Source organism: Athalia rosae, chromosome 6, assembly GCF_917208135.1.
Source record: "Athalia rosae chromosome 6, iyAthRosa1.1, whole genome shotgun sequence".
Classification (NCBI taxonomy): Eukaryota; Metazoa; Arthropoda; class Insecta; order Hymenoptera; family Athaliidae; genus Athalia; species Athalia rosae.
This window is the reverse complement of record NC_064031.1, coordinates 11400363-11418913: the sequence shown is the minus strand read 5'-3', so window position 1 is coordinate 11418913 and position 18551 is coordinate 11400363. Positions and strand designations below refer to the sequence as shown.

At 37.5% G+C, this 18551-nt stretch overlaps 2 protein-coding genes across 4 annotated transcripts; both read right to left on the bottom strand.

Moving 5' to 3' along the window:
• Positions 1 to 160: 160 nt before the first annotated feature.
• On the bottom strand, positions 161 to 2619 carry LOC105690437 (odorant receptor Or2-like). Of its 3 annotated transcripts, none has more exons than XM_020854972.2 (7): positions 2155 to 2619; positions 1515 to 1797; positions 1073 to 1355; positions 895 to 994; positions 708 to 809; positions 322 to 477; positions 161 to 235 (listed from the first exon to the last, which is right to left on the bottom strand). In XM_020854972.2, exons 1-7 carry the CDS (start codon positions 2389 to 2391, stop codon positions 182 to 184), a joined length of 1215 nt encoding a protein of 404 aa, XP_020710631.2. In that variant the 5' UTR covers positions 2392 to 2619; the 3' UTR covers positions 161 to 181. The 3 variants fall into 3 exon arrangements, with proteins under 3 accessions (XP_020710631.2, XP_020710632.2, XP_020710633.2); XM_020854973.2 differs by having other exon boundaries at positions 2305 to 2615; XM_020854974.2 differs by having other exon boundaries at positions 2368 to 2613.
• A 1581-nt stretch (positions 2620 to 4200) lies between these two features.
• On the bottom strand, positions 4201 to 5978 carry LOC105690438. Its single transcript, XM_048657473.1, has 7 exons — positions 5429 to 5978; positions 5334 to 5360; positions 5046 to 5242; positions 4856 to 4979; positions 4664 to 4777; positions 4428 to 4597; positions 4201 to 4347 (listed from the first exon to the last, which is right to left on the bottom strand). Exons 1-7 carry the CDS (start codon positions 5514 to 5516, stop codon positions 4201 to 4203), a joined length of 867 nt encoding a protein of 288 aa, XP_048513430.1. The 5' UTR covers positions 5517 to 5978.
• Positions 5979 to 18551: the final 12573 nt, after the last annotated feature.

The window sequence follows — 18551 nt, the reverse complement described above, 5'->3', positions numbered from 1 at the left end:
CGCAGATAAAACACACATAATTACCCACAGGCTCGCGTTCACGTTATTCATTAATTCAATCTTCATATGTTATTACTTTTCATTGTCAAGCCTGAAATGACTTTGTACATAATATGAAATCATTTTACATGTCCTCTATAAGGAACGACTACATTTTTTCATTTTCAAACACAGCATGGAATTACTCGTAGAATTGTTTCAGTATGGCAAAATAAGAGTAGGAGCTGCTCAGTAGCTGAAAAAAAAGACATGAGAAATTTTTTGTTTTCCTTTTTCACTTCAAGTAATTCGCAACATTCGAATACACGACTCACAACTCACCAAGAGGAAAGTTTCCAGTGTAACTTTGTAGAATTTTCCAGCGGTTAGTAAAATTGGTTTTTGGGAGCGAAATATTATAAATACAATTGTTTTGATGTTGCTTTCCCCAAAATCGTACCAGTCGCATCTCACCGCAGAATCAGCAACTTTCAGGCTCTAATTAAAAGTTTTTAATTAAAATTTCATTGACTCGGTTATTGTGCCTCTGTTTCATTTATTCATTTATTTTATTTATCTATTTTTTTTCTCTTTCTTTCATTATCTTCTGGGTGTGCAGAATAACGAGAAATCAAGAGGACACAGATTATCGGAACTTTTATAAAAGTGGTTATCTTCATGCTGTGTTGAATGTGTTTTTTCCGAGGATTTATTCGATTGATAATTACCTCTGTCATCAATTCGTTTCCGTGCCAATAGTACAAACATATTTGAACCAACAACGCTCCGAGGTACTGACCAAGTTTCAGAAGATTCCAGCTAGGTCCCAGCTTCAGGTGAAAATAAAAATGATACAAGTGACATGGGATGGTGAGAAAAATCTATCATTCGAATTCAATGGAGATCATTTCTCACCAGCATCGCGTTGAATCCAACCAAGCAAATAATACCAGCGTAAATAAAGAACACGACGAACAGAGTGAGGCTCAGCATCGAATCGATGATTTTGCATAATCTGTAAGAAATTATGGAGCGTTCGATTACTGGAAGTCTTGGACTTGTAATCGTCGAAGAAAGGGTTAATAATTCTCACGCGAAAATCTCTTGATGTTCTTCGACGCATTTTTTTAACTCCGTTCTTGATGTAACGCGAAATTGTTGGAAAAAATTTTCTTCCTCCCATGGGCCGACGTTGTTCTGAGCCCTCAATTTTTTTTTCATATCCAGGCCCACCGCTTCGATCGAAAGCTGCAAACTTCTGAGTCGAGCTATGGCGAAAAGAATGCACCCGACGAAAAATGTATCGAATGCAATCGTGTGCATCGTCATCGCAGATCCAAGGATAATTTCACCGGCATAAGCGACGACGTAATTACCTGTCGTTCATCAATTCCCACTCATTGTCAGTGGAAAATGGATTTTTTCCACGAAGGTATTCGAGCAAAATTACGAACACCGAATCGAAACTTCAGGAAGACGGAATCGGACAGGCAGTCGCCCTTTCTCTAATTGTCATATTTGATTATCGATAATACCTGTAGCGTTTAGTGAGAATGGTAGGTACGTCCGAACCCCAAGTGGCCTGAGAGAGTAATCTCCTTTTCTGAAAATGATGAAAACCGGCCAAGCATACATGACGAATATTGTGCCGAACGTTGTGTTCCAAAAAAATTGGCCTATAGCTCGCGACCTGCGTTGACAATTGAGGAAATGTTTTAGTTTTCCCTCGTCATTTTCGCGCGATAATTTTTCAACGTGACGATCCATTTCCTCGGCTATCGATAATATCTCGTCGCGTCTCGTGTAAAACACGAAAGCCTGTTCGAAAAAAAAAATACCTTCGATCAACCTAGCTCATACCTCGAGGCCGTAGATTTAATTTTGTTACGTGAACAATTTATTGCGGGCAAATAACAGGGTAGAATAATTGAACGAATCAGATACTCGTCTAGTCTCTGCTGACTGGGGTGATGTGATTTTTTTTTTTTTTCAATTTTCTTTATTTTAACGGGACGTGACGAACGACATTTTGTCACGGAAAAACGGCGTATTATCGAATCCCACGTAGTTGCCTTCCAATCGGTGATTGTCGAGGCATGAAAATAATTCGTGAAAAAACTAATTACAGGAAAAAAGGCTATTGGGATGATCAATGTCGAGACAAAGATTGCATACCTTGAATAAAAATATCGTGAACATGAACGAGACGGTAAAATTTTCTGAAACGTATTCCCACTGTCCCCATTGCATGTAAATATCTACGTATTGACACGCGTTATAAATTGCTATTGCGATAACAAAACATAACCCGATAACGTAACGAACATTTTCCAAATAACTGGAGGTATGAGAAATCGGCCAGCTGCCTAGGTAAACGTAAATTTTCACCGAATTACGTAAAAAATCGTTCATATCGTTTCAATATACGTTTACAGAGATCGTTGGTTATTTTTCGGAGTTCTCAAAAATCTGGTTACTTTTCCACAAACTCTACGCGAAACTGACCGTGCGGAAAATTTTCTAGAAACTGTTTGAATTTCATCGGCCAAGGTGGTTCGCACATTTCCTCTGTATCTCGGGTTTTTACATTCCTCAGCGTAAAAGCACTGAGACATATTTCCAATGCTTTATTTATTTTTTATTCTCCTTCTTTTCCTTACACGAACAATTATTCAATCATTTCATTAGCTGTCTTCTGAATACATAACCGCCGTTAGTCAAACTGCAGGAAATGTACACTGGACTGCTTGTAGGTATTCTGAATAATTGAAAAACTTGAATTGCGTATCACAAGGAGGGGTTTGTCATCGGTACTTTCAGAAGAACGTTGGAAAACGAATACAACGCGACGACTTCACGCAGGGACATACTAACTGAAGTATTTCCACCAAAGGTATGTTGAGGGTGTACCATTCGTGTCACGTATAAATGGAATGTATGAAATGAAGTTTTTCACTCAAAAATCTACCTACATGCTTGGATATAACGAAGTAACGACCGGACTGGCCAGACTACAGAAATCGCAAATTTCTCCTACGAAGTTTTCCCTTCAACTATTCTCCGCAGAGTGAGTGACGTCTTTCGAATATTGCACAGAGTATGATATATATTTTTTAAGTATCTGCCACCACCGTCAAATTTATACTTGAATCGATGAATATGTCTGACTATCTGCGTCCCTTTTTTTTGTTACTCAAGCGCCTCACAATCAGTATCTCGGTCGACTATCGAGCAGTTCTTCGTTGCAACAATAAATGGAACGTGGATACTTTTTCAAGTATACATGATGGGAGGTGATACAGTATTTGGCAGTTTCTTCCATAAAGCAGGTAGGTGCGTCCAAAATAAAAAGTAGCACGTTTAAAATCATGTTGAAAAAAAGCTGAACGATCAACACGGCGAAATTGTGCTTACTTTCAGAAAATTCGAGGGAAGGGTCTCGTACAACGATACCGCATTACCTTGTCTTACTTTTTCTATAATCTGAAACGACAGGCCAACGATGTGTCCACCCGTGTTTCAAAAAATCTCACGGGTACAAGTTACCGCAGTCGGTCGTAGAGTTCATTCTACAGTAGCGACTGCCTGTGAAACGAAATCTCCTATGGAAATTCGAATCGTGATCTAAAATCGACACGCGCAGTTCACTGCGAATGTGAGTTCAAAATTATTACAAATCTCACGAATCGTTCTGCTCTCCACGTTCGAGCCTTTTCGCACTCAAGTTGATTACGTCGCAATGCGTCTCAGAAAACTTTAGGAATAAACTTGTCCCGAGGACCGACGAAGTTTGAAAACCAGAATGGAAGACATGGAGATCCGTCACGTGACACGTACTGATATTAGGAAAAAGGTACGACTCGCTGTTCTCTTTGTTACGAGTACCTTTAGGTCGACTGAACGAGAAAAAAATTGAACAGATTGACTTTCGTTTAGATCGTCCACGATTTTTCCGATGAAAGAAACTCGTGAATGGCTGACCTTCTTCCTACGATATTGGCAATAATGCGCTCGCAGAATTTCCGGCAATGCTACAGGCTGAGTATTCGATTTAACGGTTCCTTTATTCATTAAGTCAAGTGTTATTTCAAATCGGTTTTTTTCTAAGACAAAAATGCTAGTTTCTCAGCTACATGGATGGTGCTATCATCTCATCGGACAATACCCCTATCATCGACACCTACGAGCTCTGGATCGCAGAATCGCGAATCCACAGACGGCTCAATAATCGCAAATATTCACAGACTTTGGTGTTTGGGGACAGCACCTGATCAGGAGTGGATCTTTTCTGAACCAGAAGTGAAACGTTAATGTCCCGTACCGCTCGATTCCTTGAGCAAGGCATGGAGGTCCGTCGGGAATGACGCACTGAATTGCAAAAAAGAAAATTTGTCATCTCAACCGTTCGGTGCGCCAAATGGCAAAACGGAAACGTTAACAACACTCACCGTAACTTCACCCATCGGTAAATTTTCGTACCACGTACGCTCGGGACCTGAATTCGCGATCCCTATAACTTGGAAGGACATGCCGACGATGTTATCGTTGTCTCTTAAAAGGGCCCACGGATAAATGTTAGAGCAGTTCGTGTTCCGGTCGACTTTGTAGTAATGAAGACCTAATCTCACAAATCAGAATCAGTTCGTATCCTAGACAAAGAATTTGCCGAATGTAGTTCGCTCACCCATCGAGGGAACGCATCCCTTCAGCAAAAACGTAGTTTTAGAAACCACTTCTTCAGGACTCGTGGGAATTTCTACTAGCCCGTTCTTCTCCTGTACCCACAAACGACGATTACCTGCAATCAAAGTTTCCTTAACCGTTGGTACTCGAATCCCGTCGAATAACGACGAGGAATCGGCGACGGATATCCTACCATTTTTGTGAAAGTAAGCAGTCGCCGTGTAATAATCTTCGCCGTTAAGATTCTTTATCGTTATAGCGGGATTATCGGCGTGATCTATCGGCAGGTTCAACTTTTTCATATCCGCTACTGAAAACTGAAAATTTTCTCCATCGATTCATCGGTAAAGCTCGCAAGCCAAAATCAATCGGTCATGACTTACGGCGATTTGAATTCCGATACAGTCACCGCTCTTCGTCAGGAATATCAGGACGACTCTGGGATCGTTGCGATAGCCCAGCCCCGTTGTCTGGTCCGATAATTTCAGCCCGGAGATTTCGTTCCATCCCTCTTTTTTAGCATCCTGATAGGTTTCAGGTAGTACGAAGAAACCGTCCCTCGGATTCTGGGCCCATTTTGCTACGGGCAGTTAACACGAACCTATTAGACGAGACTGTATACTAGACAAAAGTTTGGAGAGGTAATTTATTTGAGTTTGAAAGTTTTTTACCACTCAGACCGTCCCACACTTTTCCGCCTGTAATTATCGGGGAAACTCAGCATTAGATTCCGTATCAACCTTCCTAATTGATTCGAATAACTTACTCTGTTTCACTCCAGTTTGTTCGCAATTTGCTATTACACATCTAACTACCAATGCCATAAATGCTATCGCGGATCTTTTCGTGGACATCTTTGAGAACTATACCAGTCGCTCGTCTGCAGCTACGTACTTTGCCGTGGATATACAAGTTTTCTGAATTTATATGCGCGGCGTAGGTCTGTTTGCTGTTTCAGAACCGAATTCACTAGATATAAAAACAGAAGGCATCAACTGTCACGAATGTCGACGTATTTTTTAATTTACTGTTGTTTCAGGTGATCAGAAGTATATCTTATTTGTCAATTATGAGTCTTTATACGGCCCATGACACCGTTATAATCGACACAAATTTTGAGCAAACCTTTCCACACTGACTATGTCGGTTAATTCTATTTGGATTGAATATTTGATAATTCACAGTGAATTTCTCGAAGGCTCGAATACATGCGTCACGAAAAATTTTTTTGATGAATTCTATTTGATATGGAAAAAGGTGCCTTTTTTTATCATGCTACTGCCATCGATGAGCTGTAAGTTCATTCGTGTTCGGGTAAAATTCGTTCGTTAAAAAAGTGAAGAGTTAACGTAGCTGAGACACTTTTATTATAGGTAGGCACGGTCGCGCGGTTTGTTGTGGGGCGTCACCTCTGCTCAGCCCCGAAGGTGACGTCTCACAACAAAGCGCTACGTAGCTGGCCACACTGACTCCAGCAAAGCTCGGGCTCCCTCGTAGACCGAGAATTCGAATATTTCGACCCATGCATGAATTGCGACGAATCAATGTGGGTCTACGACTAAAATCAATCGATATGTCTTATAGTTTTTATGCTCCCAAAAGCGAATAATTGATCATTACTCGATCGATTGCATGAGTAGATGATTTTGACGTTCAGATTTGGATTCCTGAGCTGATTATATGTGAGATTACTTTTGAAGAAGCAGAAAAGAAACTCGATTTTTGAGCCAAAAATGAATCATTTTTTTAATTAGGTTTATTACCTCAGGAATCCAAATCTGAAAAGAAAATTGAACTATCTACAAGAATGATCGAGTTATCCCTATTTTTTCGCGATTTTTGGTACAAATTTGAGGATATCTCGAAAGGAAAAAAATCGTAGCTCCATTCTGACAACGGATTCGTGTTCCTGAGGTCAAATTACATGAGAAAAGTGCCGGACGATCAATATTGAAAAATAAAAAAATTTGGCCAAAATTTAGGATTTTTCCCTTACGATTTTTTCAAATTTTAGCTGAAAATTTTTATTTTTGAAAATGAATCGTAGGGCGTTTTTCTTATGTATTTTGACCTCAGGAACACGAATCCGTTGTCCAAATTGAGCTTCGATTTTTTCCCTTCGATATATCCTCAAATTTATGCCAGAAAATGCGAGAAAATAGGTAAAACTCGGTCATTCTTGTGAATAGATTATTTTTCTTCCGAATTCGGATTCCTGAGCTCAAATTACGTTATGATAGGCTGGAAAAAATTTTTTTGAATTCTGACTCGAAAAAGCTGAAAATTGGCGAAAACTCGGTCAATTTTAGAGATAGATCAATTTGGCTTTGAGATTCGAATTTCTGAGATCGAAATACATGAGAGTAGCATGGGAAAACCAAGAAAAAGAAATGTTGATTTTTGACCCAAAAATCGATAAATGTGCACGGGTTCAAATCCCTCTGGGATTTTGGGCAATTTTTTTTTTTTCTTGCGAATCGATCGTATGACACTTTTCTGATGTATTCTGACCTCAGGAACACGATTCTGAAAGAGAAATTGATCTATCTCTGAAATTGACCGAGTGATCGCCAATTTTCAGCTTTTCGGGATCAAGAATAGAAAATTCATTTTATCGTCTATTTCAATGTAATTCTTACCCAGGAATTTGAATCTGAGGCGATAAGAATTGATCGTATGGCACTTTTCTTATGTATTTTGACCTCAGGAACACGAATCCGTTGTCCGAATTGAGCTACGATTTTTTTCCTCCGAGATATCCTCAAATTTAAGCCAAAAAATGCGAAAAAATGGGGATAACTCGGTCAATTTGAGAGATGGATCAATTTGGCTTTCAGATTCGAATTTCTGAGATCGAAATACATGAAAATAGCATAGGAAAAACAAGAAAAAAAGATGTTGATTTTTGACCCAAAAATCGATAAATGTGCACGGGTTCAAATCCCTCTGGGATTTTGGGCAATTTTTTTTTTTTCTTGCGAATCGATCGTATGACACTTTTCTGATGTATTCTGACCTCAGGAACACGATTCTGAAAGAGAAATTGATCTATCTCTGAAATTGACCGAGTGATCGCCAATTTTCAGCTTTTCGGGATCAAGAATAGAAAATTCATTTTATCGTCTATTTCAATGTAATTCTTACCCAGGAATTTGAATCTGAGGAGATAAGAATTGATCGTATGGCACTTTTCTTATGTATTTTGACCTCAGGAACACGAATCCGTTGTCCGAATTGAGCTACGATTTTTTTCCTCCGAGATATCCTCAAATTTAGGCCAAAAAATGCGAAAAAATGGGGATAACTCGGTCAATTTGAGAGATGGATCAATTTGGCTTTGAGATTCGAATTTCTGAGATCGAAATACATGAGAATAGCATGGGAAAACCAAGAAAAAAAGATGTTGATTTTTGACCCAAAAATCGATAAATGTGCACGGGTTCAAATCCCTCTGGGATTTTGGGCAATTTTTTTTTTTTCTTGCGAATCGATCGTATGACACTTTTCTGATGTATTCTGACCTCAGGAACACGATTCTGAAAGAGAAATTGATCTATCTCTGAAATTGACCGAGTGATCGCCAATTTTCAGCTTTTCGGGATCAAGAATAGAAAATTCATTTTATCGTCTATTTCAATGTAATTCTTACCCAGGAATTTGAATCTGAGGAGATAAGAATTGATCGTATGGCACTTTTCTTATGTATTTTGACCTCAGGAACACGAATCCGTTGTCCGAATTGAGCTACGATTTTTTTCCTCCGAGATATCCTCAAATTTAGGCCAAAAAATGCGAAAAAATGGGGATAACTCGGTCAATTTGAGAGATGGATCAATTTGGCTTTGAGATTCGAATTTCTGAGATCGAAATACATGAGAATAGCATGGGAAAAACAAGAAAAAAAGATGTTGATTTTTGACCCAAAAATCGATAAATGTGCACGGGTTCAAATCCCTCTGGGATTTTGGGCAATTTTTTTTTTTTCTTGCGAATCGATCGTATGACACTTTTCTGATGTATTCTGACCTCAGGAACACGATTCTGAAAGAGAAATTGATCTATCTCTGAAATTGACCGAGTGATCGCCAATTTTCAGCTTTTCGGGATCAAGAATAGAAAATTCATTTTATCGTCTATTTCAATGTAATTCTTACCCAGGAATTTGAATCTGAGGAGATAAGAATTGATCGTATGGCACTTTTCTTATGTATTTTGACCTCAGGAACACGAATCCGTTGTCCGAATTGAGCTACGATTTTTTTCCTCCGAGATATCCTCAAATTTAAGCCAAAAAATGCGAAAAAATGGGGATAACTCGGTCAATTTGAGAGATGGATCAATTTGGCTTTGAGATTTGAATTTCTGAGATCGAAATACATGAGAATAGCATGGGAAAACCAAGAAAAAAAGATGTTGATTTTTGACCCAAAATTCGATAAATGTGCACGGGTTCAAATCCCTCTGGGATTTTGGGCAATTTTTTTTTTTTTCTTGCGAATCGATCGTATGACACTTTTCTGATGTATTCTGACCTCAGGAACACGATTCTGAAAGAGAAATTGATCTATCTCTGAAATTGACCGAGTGATCGCCAATTTTCAGCTTTTCGGGATCAAGAATAGAAAATTCATTTTATCGTCTATTTCAATGTAATTCTTACCCAGGAATTTGAATCTGAGGAGATAAGAATTGATCGTATGGCACTTTTCTTATGTATTTTGACCTCAGGAACACGAATCCGTTGTCCGAATTGAGCTACGATTTTTTTCCTCCGAGATATCCTCAAATTTAAGCCAAAAAATGCGAAAAAATGGGGATAACTCGGTCAATTTGAGAGATGGATCAATTTGGCTTTGAGATTCGAATTTCTGAGATCGAAATACATGAGAATAGCATGGGAAAACCAAGAAAAAAAGATGTTGATTTTTGACCCAAAAATCGATAAATGTGCACGGGTTCAAATCCCTCTGGGATTTTGGGCAATTTTTTTTTTTTCTTGCGAATCGATCGTATGACACTTTTCTGATGTATTCTGACCTCAGGAACACGATTCTGAAAGAGAAATTGATCTATCTCTGAAATTGACCGAGTGATCGCCAATTTTCAGCTTTTCGGGATCAAGAATAGAAAATTCATTTTATCGTCTATTTCAATGTAATTCTTACCCAGGAATTTGAATCTGAGGAGATAAGAATTGATCGTATGGCACTTTTCTTATGTATTTTGACCTCAGGAACACGAATCCGTTGTCCGAATTGAGCTACGATTTTTTTCCTCCGAGATATCCTCAAATTTAAGCCAAAAAATGCGAAAAAATGGGGATAACTCGGTCAATTTGAGAGATGGATCAATTTGGCTTTGAGATTTGAATTTCTGAAATCGAAATACATGAGAATAGCATGGGAAAACCAAGAAAAAAAGATGTTGATTTTTGACCCAAAAATCGATAAATGTGCACGGGTTCAAATCCCTCTGGGATTTTGGGCAATTTTTTTTTTTTCTTGCGAATCGATCGTATGACACTTTTCTGATGTATTCTGACCTCAGGAACACGATTCTGAAAGAGAAATTGATCTATCTCTGAAATTGACCGAGTGATCGCCAATTTTCAGCTTTTCGGGATCAAGAATAGAAAATTCATTTTATCGTCTATTTCAATGTAATTCTTACCCAGGAATTTGAATCTGAGGAGATAAGAATTGATCGTATGGCACTTTTCTTATGTATTTTGACCTCAGGAACACGAATCCGTTGTCCGAATTGAGCTACGATTTTTTTCCTCCGAGATATCCTCAAATTTAAGCCAAAAAATGCGAAAAAATGGGGATAACTCGGTCAATTTGAGAGATGGATCAATTTGGCTTTGAGATTCGAATTTCTGAGATCGAAATACATGAGAATAGCATGGGAAAACCAAGAAAAAAAGATGTTGATTTTTGACCCAAAAATCGATAAATGTGCACGGGTTCAAATCCCTCTGGGATTTTGGGCAATTTTTTTTTTTTCTTGCGAATCGATCGTATGACACTTTTCTGATGTATTCTGACCTCAGGAACACGATTCTGAAAGAGAAATTGATCTATCTCTGAAATTGACCGAGTGATCGCCAATTTTCAGCTTTTCGGGATCAAGAATAGAAAATTCATTTTATCGTCTATTTCAATGTAATTCTTACCCAGGAATTTGAATCTGAGGAGATAAGAATTGATCGTATGGCACTTTTCTTATGTATTTTGACCTCAGGAATACGAATCCGTTGTCCGAATTGAGCTACGATTTTTTTCCTCCGAGATATCCTCAAATTTAAGCCAAAAAATGCGAAAAAATGGGGATAACTCGGTCAATTTGAGAGATGGATCAATTTGGCTTTGAGATTCGAATTTCTGAGATCGAAATACATGAGAATAGCATGGGAAAAACAAGAAAAAAAGATGTTGATTTTTGACCCAAAAATCGATAAATGTGCACGGGTTCAAATCCCTCTGGGATTTTGGGCAATTTTTTTTTTTTCTTGCGAATCGATCGTATGACACTTTTCTGATGTATTCTGACCTCAGGAACACGATTCTGAAAGAGAAATTGATCTATCTCTGAAATTGACCGAGTGATCGCCAATTTTCAGCTTTTCGGGATCAAGAATAGAAAATTCATTTTATCGTCTATTTCAATGTAATTCTTACCCAGGAATTTGAATCTGAGGAGATAAGAATTGATCGTATGGCACTTTTCTTATGTATTTTGACCTCAGGAACACGAATCCGTTGTCCGAATTGAGCTACGATTTTTTTCCTCCGAGATATCCTCAAATTTAAGCCAAAAAATGCGAAAAAATGGGGATAACTCGGTCAATTTGAGAGATGGATCAATTTGGCTTTGAGATTTGAATTTCTGAGATCGAAATACATGAGAATAGCATGGGAAAACCAAGAAAAAAAGATGTTGATTTTTGACCCAAAATTCGATAAATGTGCACGGGTTCAAATCCCTCTGGGATTTTGGGCAATTTTTTTTTTTTCTTGCGAATCGATCGTATGACACTTTTCTGATGTATTCTGACCTCAGGAACACGATTCTGAAAGAGAAATTGATCTATCTCTGAAATTGACCGAGTGATCGCCAATTTTCAGCTTTTCGGGATCAAGAATAGAAAATTCATTTTATCGTCTATTTCAATGTAATTCTTACCCAGGAATTTGAATCTGAGGAGATAAGAATTGATCGTATGGCACTTTTCTTATGTATTTTGACCTCAGGAACACGAATCCGTTGTCCGAATTGAGCTACGATTTTTTTCCTCCGAGATATCCTCAAATTTAAGCCAAAAAATGCGAAAAAATGGGGATAACTCGGTCAATTTGAGAGATGGATCAATTTGGCTTTGAGATTCGAATTTCTGAGATCGAAATACATGAGAATAGCATGGGAAAAACAAGAAAAAAAGATGTTGATTTTTGACCCAAAAATCGATAAATGTGCACGGGTTCAAATCCCTCTGGGATTTTGGGCAATTTTTTTTTTTTCTTGCGAATCGATCGTATGACACTTTTCTGATGTATTCTGACCTCAGGAACACGATTCTGAAAGAGAAATTGATCTATCTCTGAAATTGACCGAGTGATCGCCAATTTTCAGCTTTTCGGGATCAAGAATAGAAAATTCATTTTATCGTCTATTTCAATGTAATTCTTACCCAGGAATTTGAATCTGAGGAGATAAGAATTGATCGTATGGCACTTTTCTTATGTATTTTGACCTCAGGAACACGAATCCGTTGTCCGAATTGAGCTACGATTTTTTTCCTCCGAGATATCCTCAAATTTAAGCCAAAAAATGCGAAAAAATGGGGATAACTCGGTCAATTTGAGAGATGGATCAATTTGGCTTTGAGATTTGAATTTCTGAGATCGAAATACATGAGAATAGCATGGGAAAACCAAGAAAAAAAGATGTTGATTTTTGACCCAAAATTCGATAAATGTGCACGGGTTCAAATCCCTCTGGGATTTTGGGCAATTTTTTTTTTTTTCTTGCGAATCGATCGTATGACACTTTTCTGATGTATTCTGACCTCAGGAACACGATTCTGAAAGAGAAATTGATCTATCTCTGAAATTGACCGAGTGATCGCCAATTTTCAGCTTTTCGGGATCAAGAATAGAAAATTCATTTTATCGTCTATTTCAATGTAATTCTTACCCAGGAATTTGAATCTGAGGAGATAAGAATTGATCGTATGGCACTTTTCTTATGTATTTTGACCTCAGGAACACGAATCCGTTGTCCGAATTGAGCTACGATTTTTTTCCTCCGAGATATCCTCAAATTTAAGCCAAAAAATGCGAAAAAATGGGGATAACTCGGTCAATTTGAGAGATGGATCAATTTGGCTTTGAGATTTGAATTTCTGAAATCGAAATACATGAGAATAGCATGGGAAAACCAAGAAAAAAAGATGTTGATTTTTGACCCAAAAATCGATAAATGTGCACGGGTTCAAATCCCTCTGGGATTTTGGGCAATTTTTTTTTTTTCTTGCGAATCGATCGTATGACACTTTTCTGATGTATTCTGACCTCAGGAACACGATTCTGAAAGAGAAATTGATCTATCTCTGAAATTGACCGAGTGATCGCCAATTTTCAGCTTTTCGGGATCAAGAATAGAAAATTCATTTTATCGTCTATTTCAATGTAATTCTTACCCAGGAATTTGAATCTGAGGAGATAAGAATTGATCGTATGGCACTTTTCTTATGTATTTTGACCTCAGGAACACGAATCCGTTGTCCGAATTGAGCTACGATTTTTTTCCTCCGAGATATCCTCAAATTTAAGCCAAAAAATGCGAAAAAATGGGGATAACTCGGTCAATTTGAGAGATGGATCAATTTGGCTTTGAGATTCGAATTTCTGAGATCGAAATACATGAGAATAGCATGGGAAAAACAAGAAAAAAAGATGTTGATTTTTGACCCAAAAATCGATAAATGTGCACGGGTTCAAATCCCTCTGGGATTTTGGGCAATTTTTTTTTTTTCTTGCGAATCGATCGTATGACACTTTTCTGATGTATTCTGACCTCAGGAACACGATTCTGAAAGAGAAATTGATCTATCTCTGAAATTGACCGAGTGATCGCCAATTTTCAGCTTTTCGGGATCAAGAATAGAAAATTCATTTTATCGTCTATTTCAATGTAATTCTTACCCAGGAATTTGAATCTGAGGAGATAAGAATTGATCGTATGGCACTTTTCTTATGTATTTTGACCTCAGGAACACGAATCCGTTGTCCGAATTGAGCTACGATTTTTTTCCTCCGAGATATCCTCAAATTTAAGCCAAAAAATGCGAAAAAATGGGGATAACTCGGTCAATTTGAGAGATGGATCAATTTGGCTTTGAGATTCGAATTTCTGAGATCGAAATACATGAGAATAGCATGGGAAAACCAAGAAAAAAAGATGTTGATTTTTGACCCAAAATTCGATAAATGTGCACGGGTTCAAATCCCTCTGGGATTTTGGGCAATTTTTTTTTTTTTCTTGCGAATCGATCGTATGACACTTTTCTGATGTATTCTGACCTCAGGAACACGATTCTGAAAGAGAAATTGATCTATCTCTGAAATTGACCGAGTGATCGCCAATTTTCAGCTTTTCGGGATCAAGAATAGAAAATTCATTTTATCGTCTATTTCAATGTAATTCTTACCCAGGAATTTGAATCTGAGGAGATAAGAATTGATCGTATGGCACTTTTCTTATGTATTTTGACCTCAGGAACACGAATCCGTTGTCCGAATTGAGCTACGATTTTTTTCCTCCGAGATATCCTCAAATTTAAGCCAAAAAATGCGAAAAAATGGGGATAACTCGGTCAATTTGAGAGATGGATCAATTTGGCTTTGAGATTCGAATTTCTGAGATCGAAATACATGAGAATAGCATGGGAAAACCAAGAAAAAAAGATGTTGATTTTTGACCCAAAAATCGATAAATGTGCACGGTTTCAAATCCCTCTGGGATTTTGGGCAATTTTTTTTTTTTCTTGCGAATCGATCGTATGACACTTTTCTGATGTATTCTGACCTCAGGAACACGATTCTGAAAGAGAAATTGATCTATCTCTGAAATTGACCGAGTGATCGCCAATTTTCAGCTTTTCGGGATCAAGAATAGAAAATTCATTTTATCGTCTATTTCAATGTAATTCTTACCCAGGAATTTGAATCTGAGGAGATAAGAATTGATCGTATGGCACTTTTCTTATGTATTTTGACCTCAGGAACACGAATCCGTTGTCCGAATTGAGCTACGATTTTTTTCCTCCGAGATATCCTCAAATTTAAGCCAAAAAATGCGAAAAAATGGGGATAACTCGGTCAATTTGAGAGATGGATCAATTTGGCTTTGAGATTTGAATTTCTGAAATCGAAATACATGAGAATAGCATGGGAAAACCAAGAAAAAAAGATGTTGATTTTTGACCCAAAAATCGATAAATGTGCACGGGTTCAAATCCCTCTGGGATTTTGGGCAATTTTTTTTTTTTCTTGCGAATCGATCGTATGACACTTTTCTGATGTATTCTGACCTCAGGAACACGATTCTGAAAGAGAAATTGATCTATCTCTGAAATTGACCGAGTGATCGCCAATTTTCAGCTTTTCGGGATCAAGAATAGAAAATTCATTTTATCGTCTATTTCAATGTAATTCTTACCCAGGAATTTGAATCTGAGGAGATAAGAATTGATCGTATGGCACTTTTCTTATGTATTTTGACCTCAGGAACACGAATCCGTTGTCCGAATTGAGCTACGATTTTTTTCCTCCGAGATATCCTCAAATTTAAGCCAAAAAATGCGAAAAAATGGGGATAACTCGGTCAATTTGAGAGATGGATCAATTTGGCTTTGAGATTCGAATTTCTGAGATCGAAATACATGAGAATAGCATGGGAAAACCAAGAAAAAAAGATGTTGATTTTTGACCCAAAAATCGATAAATGTGCACGGGTTCAAATCCCTCTGGGATTTTGGGCAATTTTTTTTTTTTCTTGCGAATCGATCGTATGACACTTTTCTGATGTATTCTGACCTCAGGAACACGATTCTGAAAGAGAAATTGATCTATCTCTGAAATTGACCGAGTGATCGCCAATTTTCAGCTTTTCGGGATCAAGAATAGAAAATTCATTTTATCGTCTATTTCAATGTAATTCTTACCCAGGAATTTGAATCTGAGGAGATAAGAATTGATCGTATGGCACTTTTCTTATGTATTTTGACCTCAGGAACACGAATCCGTTGTCCGAATTGAGCTACGATTTTTTTCCTCCGAGATATCCTCAAATTTAAGCCAAAAAATGCGAAAAAATGGGGATAACTCGGTCAATTTGAGAGATGGATCAATTTGGCTTTGAGATTCGAATTTCTGAGATCGAAATACATGAGAATAGCATGGGAAAAACAAGAAAAAAAGATGTTGATTTTTGACCCAAAAATCGATAAATGTGCACGGGTTCAAATCCCTCTGGGATTTTGGGCAATTTTTTTTTTTTCTTGCGAATCGATCGTATGACACTTTTCTGATGTATTCTGACCTCAGGAACACGATTCTGAAAGAGAAATTGATCTATCTCTGAAATTGACCGAGTGATCGCCAATTTTCAGCTTTTCGGGATCAAGAATAGAAAATTCATTTTATCGTCTATTTCAATGTAATTCTTACCCAGGAATTTGAATCTGAGGAGATAAGAATTGATCGTATGGCACTTTTCTTATGTATTTTGACCTCAGGAACACGAATCCGTTGTCCGAATTGAGCTACGATTTTTTTCCTCCGAGATATCCTCAAATTTAAGCCAAAAAATGCGAAAAAATGGGGATAACTCGGTCAATTTGAGAGATGGATCAATTTGGCTTTGAGATTCGAATTTCTGAGATCGAAATACATGAGAATAGCATGGGAAAACCAAGAAAAAAAGATGTTGATTTTTGACCCAAAAAACGATAAATGTGCACGGTTTCAAATCCCTCTGGGATTTTGGGCAATTTTTTTTTTTTCTTGCGAATCGATCGTATGACACTTTTCTGATGTATTCTGACCTCAGGAACACGATTCTGAAAGAGAAATTGATCTATCTCTGAAATTGACCGAGTGATCGCCAATTTTCAGCTTTTCGGGATCAAGAATAGAAAATTCATTTTATCGTCTATTTCAATGTAATTCTTACCCAGGAATTTGAATCTGAGGAGATAAGAATTGATCGTATGGCACTTTTCTTATGTATTTTGACCTCAGGAACACGAATTCGTTGTCCGAATTGAGCTACGATTTTTTTCCTCCGAGATATCCTCAAATTTAAGCCAAAAAATGCGAAAAAATGGGGATAACTCGGTCAATTTGAGAGATGGATCAATTTGGCTTTGAGATTCGAATTTCTGAGATCGAAATACATGAGAATAGCATGGGAAAAACAAGAAAAAAAGATGTTGATTTTTGACCCAAAAATCGATAAATGTGCACGGGTTCAAATCCCTCTGGGATTTTGGGCAATTTTTTTTTTTTCTTGCGAATCGATCGTATGACACTTTTCTGATGTATTCTGACCTCAGGAACACGATTCTGAAAGAGAAATTGATCTATCTCTGAAATTGACCGAGTGATCGCCAATTTTCAGCTTTTCGGGATCAAGAATAGAAAATTCATTTTATCGTCTATTTCAATGTAATTCTTACCCAGGAATTTGAATCTGAGGAGATAAGAATTGATCGTATGGCACTTTTCTTATGTATTTTGACCTCAGGAACACGAATCCGTTGTCCGAATTGAGCTACGATTTTTTTCCTCCGAGATATCCTCAAATTTAAGCCAAAAAATGCGAAAAAATGGGGATAACTCGGTCAATTTGAGAGATGGATCAATTTGGCTTTGAGATTTGAATTTCTGAGATCGAAATACATGAGAATAGCATGGGAAAACCAAGAAAAAAAGATGTTGATTTTTGACCCAAAATTCGATAAATGTGCACGGGTTCAAATCCCTCTGGGATTTTGGGCAATTTTTTTTTTTTTCTTGCGAATCGATCGTATGACACTTTTCTGATGTATTCTGACCTCAGGAACACGATTCTGAAAGAGAAATTGATCTATCTCTGAAATTGACCGAGTGATCGCCAATTTTCAGCTTTTCGGGATCAAGAATAGAAAATTCATTTTATCGTCTATTTCAATGTAATTCTTACCCAGGAATTTGAATCTGAGGAGATAAGAATTGATCGTATGGCACTTTTCTTATGTATTTTGACCTCAGGAACACGAATCCGTTGTCCGAATTGAGCTACGATTTTTTTCCTCCGAGATATCCTCAAATTTAAGCCAAAAAATGCGAAAAAATGGGGATAACTCGGTCAATTTGAGAGATGGATCAATTTGGCTTTGAGATTCGAATTTCTGAAATCGAAATACATGAGAATAGCATGGGAAAAACAAGAAAAAAAGATGTTGATTTTTGACCCAAAAATCGATAAATGTGCACGGGTTCAAATCCCTCTGGGATTTTGGGCAATTTTTTTTTTTCTTGCGAATCGATCGTATGACACTTTTCTGATGTATTCTGACCTCAGGAACACGATTCTGAAAGAGAAATTGATCTATCTCTGAAATTGACCGAGTGATCGCCAATTTTCAGCTTTTCGGGATCAAGAATAGAAAATTCATTTTATCGTCTATTTCAATGTAATTCTTACCCAGGAATTTGAATCTGAGGAGATAAGAATTGATCGTATGGCACTTTTCTTATGTATTTTGACCTCAGGAACACGAATCCGTTGTCTGAATTGAGCTACGATTTCTTTCCTCCGAGATATCCTCAAATTTAAGCCAA